The 4,797-nt window shown below is 32.4% G+C and overlaps 1 protein-coding gene across 1 annotated transcript; it reads left to right on the forward strand.

The window, feature by feature from the left end:
* The first annotated feature begins 409 nt into the window (after positions 1-409).
* On the forward strand, positions 410-3,301 carry LOC131610834 (uncharacterized protein Os08g0359500). Its single transcript, XM_058882884.1, has 7 exons — positions 410-567; positions 856-1,042; positions 1,138-1,291; positions 1,392-1,426; positions 1,748-1,906; positions 1,994-2,054; positions 3,005-3,301. Exons 1-7 carry the CDS (start codon positions 563-565, stop codon positions 3,124-3,126), a joined length of 723 nt encoding a protein of 240 aa, XP_058738867.1. The 5' UTR covers positions 410-562; the 3' UTR covers positions 3,127-3,301.
* Positions 3,302-4,797: the final 1,496 nt, after the last annotated feature.

A 4,797-nucleotide genomic window follows, 5' to 3' on the forward strand; every position in this document is an offset into this window, starting at 1 on the left:
TTCTCTGAAATTATATAAGGTAGATTGAAAATATTCCAATAATAAAAGCTAAATATTAGTATCTAAAAATTATACTATTTAACATGCCTTTAAAGATTAGACATGTGCACATGCCTGGCAGAAATAAAGCTTGGCCAATGCACATGCCTCCGTAGCACGAGCCGGATTAGTCGATCTACTATGTAGTTCGGAAATCGGTGCGAAAGAAAAAAAAAGATTAGACATGTGACTATTGTAAAAAAAAGTAGTGACTATATTACAAAAAACATGGGTGCAAATAGCAAGAACCCCCAAAAAAACATTTGGGCCAAGTTACTCACACCACAAAATCTAGTCCACGATTCCAATCCACGACGAGTTCAGCAGCATATTCTGTGCAGGAAAATACTTGAAGTGTCATCCAATCAACGTTTTATTGATAAATATAAATACCACTCTTCCAAAGTGATAGCTCAATAAGTGTCATTTTTTGGGGTTTTCTCTGTAGCCAACGAAAGAAGAAACTAGGGTTTTACGGTATACCTACCTTTTTCCTCTTCGCTACTCTTCAATCAAATCCAATATGAGGTACGAACCCCAAATCCCGCATCTCCGATCCTCATCCTCACTTCTCCTTATTCTGAATCGTTTCCTTTCCCCCATTTCTCTTTAATTACCGTCTCGATTTTTTGTCTGAATCTTTCAATCGTGTTTTCATGGATTAATTTGTTTTTTTCTTATCTGTTATATTTACTTCTGAAAATGATTCTGAATAACCGATTAATTTGTTGCTATTTTTGTTGTTGGAGTTGATTTTGAAATGGATCTGTTGATTGTGATTTTTGTTTGTTGTGGTTTGTGATTTTTATGATGCAGTCGTCATCCAGAGGTTAAGTGGGCTCAGAGAGCTGACAAGGTCTACCTCACAGTTCAATTGGCTGATTCCAAAGATGCTAAAGTTGATCTTACCCCTGAGGGTGAGTTTATCTTTTCTGGTAGTGCTGGGGCTGGAGATAACAAGTATGAGCTGAAATTGGAGCTTTTTGACAAGGTTAATGTAGAGGTGAGATGCATTTACATGATAATTGTGTTTATGATTCGATTGCAAAAAATGTTGTTGCGTTTAATGTGTGTTGTTTGACAATTATTTGGTTGCAGGAGAGCAAAATCAGTGTAGGAGTGCGAAGCATATTCACTGTAGTGCAGAAGGCTGAGAGTGGATGGTGGAAGAGGTTGCTACGTGGAGAAGGCAAGGCTCCACATTATGTGAAAGTAGATTGGGATAAATGGGTTGATGAAGATGAGGATGAAGGTGTGTATTTCTGTTATGTGATTTTTTTACTGTATAGAGGAAGGCAATATAATTAGTTTATTGGAAATTTGATTGAATTGCCTTGTTTTTTTTTGGTCAGGTGGTGATGTGGACTTGGGAGGAATGGATTTCTCGGTATGCAATATGTTGTCTTTTTTCTTAATTGTGTCATTTTGTTATTATTGTCTAGGGTCTTGCTTACTTTGCCTTAAGGGAACATGGTAGGAATCAACAAATAGAAATTATGTCTTTGAAAACCAATTTTTAACTTATCAAGAAATTGAATTCACAATTTACAATATAATGTTTCTATCTTTAGTACACTTGTTAGCATTGCCTATATTTTATTCATCATTTAATGGGAGGTGTCATTATCAATGGAATGAATGAAATTCTCCGCATGTGATGTATTCAATTGGTTAATTGTTCTTCTATTGATGTTATTTTGTGCTGCAGAAATTTGGCGGTGAAGACGGAATGGGAGGATTGGGCGGCATGGGAGGAATGGGAGGTATGGGAGGATTGGGCGGCATGGGAGGAATGGGAGGATTGGGAGGAATGGGGGGACTAGAAGGATTGGGAGGAATGGGAGGACTGGGAGGAATGGACTTCTCTGTATGTGATGTTTTCAGTTGATTTGCTGTTCTTCTATTGATTTATATATGTTGTATGTAAATACTTAATTACTTGCTTGTGCTGCAGAAATTTGGTGGAATGGGTGGTGCCGATGCAATGGATGATATTGACGAGAGTGATGATGAAGGTATGCATACATAATTACATTTTTATGGTTGTTGTTCTCTCTCCTCTCTGTTCACTGCACAGGAAATACTTGATTATGAAGTATGCATGATTTTTGGAATTAGGGGTGGCTATTAAGCTAGTTGTTGTTAGAGTTTTTTGTGGTTTGTTATGTTAATATATTATGCTTGTATGTAGAAGCAGTGCAGCTTACTGTTTTAATAAAAAAGAAGTTTATGGTAACATAGAAGTAGGATATGTTAAATATTGGTTAATTATTAAGGATTTTTGTGTTTATAAGTGTATCTCCTCATTAATTGTTATTAATGAGGAGCTCTTGAGTTGTGGAACTAAATTGAATTGATTGATTAAGTAACTCTTCAGCTTGTATCATGATTCATGCGTACTGTATGGAGCAGAGCTTTTCTAAACATATAAAAAAACTTCTTACATAGGTTTTTCAATTTATACCAATTAGGGTCTGTTTGGGAGTTGGTTTTTGAAGGCTTTAGAGGGTTGCGTCTATATCTTGAAATGTGTTTGGTATTTTTAAGAAGTTTAAAAAACAATATGATTTTATATACCAATGTAGTATACTTTTTAAATATTTAAAAAAACTTCTTACATATAGGTTTGTCTATTTATACCAATTAGATATTAAATTTGAATTTTATATGTAATATTGTGGGTTATCAATTTCAATTTGAGGAGACACTACTCGGATAAGGGATATATTGAAAAGAAAATTTATTTTGAATACAGTTTATATCACCAATTTGTTGCATTTTACCCACCCTTAGTTTCCTTTTTCTTGCGGTTTGTCATTGGTATTGGCTCTTCTGTGTGTTTATAATCCTTTTTATGAACATAAAGCACATTATTAATACATGGAATAGAAAGAAATTTGCAGTTGTAAAACATGATCAAGATATTTGTAATTTTGTGCACTAACTTGTGGTTGCTAATTTATAGGTCAAGAAGTGTCTAAGCCTGGTGAACAAGATGCTGGAAAGATAGGTAGTGAGCAAGATGTTGCTGGCAAGAGCGCTGGCGAGGCAGCTACAGTGAGTAAAGAAGCTACTCCAAGCACTTAGAAACCTTTGAAAATTGCTTATAAAGGTTGTCAAATGAATTTTTCCTCCTGTGTACCATTCAGTGGTAGTTTAAGTGGGAGACGTTTGTTTCCTCTTTGCTGTGTTGACTTTTAACGTTAGGGATATTGTATAATTGAGATTTATTTAATGCATGAATGGCGGTGATTTGTTTCTAGCCAGGTTTGTCTCAATTTGGAAAAATGGACTTCTTATAATATTTCAGTTTCATGTTACTTTACACATCAAATTTTAGAGATTTTTCTAAATTTTGTCAGAGGTTTGGCAGAGGTTCTAGCCGTATTTCACTAACTTTGACTAAATACCAAACTTGGATTGTTATTTGCAAATTTTCTGCGCTATAGATATCGACAGTTCGACACATTTCATTTCTAGAGGATTTTGCACTTACCATCTATATATTTATAGTATATCATATCGAACTTTAAGGTAATGTTAGATCATAGTATCGAATCTGAGCTCTTACCATTTATATCTAATATATCTTTAGAATTTATACACTTTTTATATTTTAATCAGTACAGTGCTGATTTGAGCCGAATACGGAAGGTAATGTTGAGTTATTAAAAAATATTTCATCATCAGTTTGTTGGCGCTTTTTATTGTTTTTTTTTGTTGTTGAGAGAGTTACATGGATACATATTTATTAATAAGATAGTTACAACAATTTTATAATTACATGGATCAACAAGGTTGCAAGCACTCCCCAATTTAAGCATTTTGCTTAGTTTATCTTACAATTACATGGATCAACAAGGTTGCAAGCACTCCCAATTTAAGCATTTTGCTTAGTTTATCTTACAATATGCAGATATGATGGAAAAGGTACAAAATACTAAAAAAAAAACTCAGAAGATAGAGACTTGTTTGCAAAGTGGTGGTAGGCACATCTATTGGTTTTACACAAAATCAATTACAATTTTTTATTAATTAAAAAAATAAATAAATAATTTTCTCTCATTTTTTATCAATGAATCCAATTAAAATTCTTTTAAATAAATTTAAAATTCTCTCTTCATATTGAAAGTTTCTAAGAATATAAATTTCTCGTTTATAGAGTTAACACAAGCATCGACTAATGAATTGAAAAATGTAGTTACAATATGGGCCTTAGAAGCCCACAACGTTTCATTAAAATTTTAATCAATTATTTAAATATATTTAAAAATACATATTATTTATTAAAATTTGTAATAAATAATTTCCAAATATACTTAAATAGATTAATAATTAATTCAAATAAAAATATTAATTAATAAAATATTCTAATCATTATTGGTACCTCATTAAAAATAATTTTTTATCTTAATTATCATTGCCACATGCAAAATTAGAGGGGACCAACAAAATTCAAAGAAAAATAAAGTTAAGGGAAAAAAAAAGATTTTTAAAATGGAATACTAAAAGTTAAAAATTATTAAAATGGAGGGACCAAAAGCACATTTAAGTCTTAAAAATACTAGAGAAATGATGAAAAACCTCTTGCCTAATATTAGACACTCCTTCTATACAATCTTCTCCTCCACTCTTTAGCCTAGATAACATTTTGTCTACCTCTATTAATCATGAAAATAGATAGAGTTAGTGTCGCCTTTCCTAAGCCACTTAGATCTAGACCTTTGAAACAATTAAAAATATTTAATCTTTAAGAGG

This window comes from Vicia villosa, linkage group LG6, assembly GCF_029867415.1.
Source record: "Vicia villosa cultivar HV-30 ecotype Madison, WI linkage group LG6, Vvil1.0, whole genome shotgun sequence".
Classification (NCBI taxonomy): domain Eukaryota; kingdom Viridiplantae; phylum Streptophyta; class Magnoliopsida; order Fabales; family Fabaceae; genus Vicia; species Vicia villosa.

Coding starts and splice junctions, on each gene's coding strand:
- LOC131610834 (XM_058882884.1), top strand. Junction 1,043..1,137: donor TTGACAAGGTTAATGTAGAG/GTGAGATGCATT, acceptor ATTTGGTTGCAG/GAGAGCAAAATCAGTGTAGG. Junction 1,427..1,747: donor TGGGAGGAATGGATTTCTCG/GTATGCAATATG, acceptor TTTGTGCTGCAG/AAATTTGGCGGTGAAGACGG.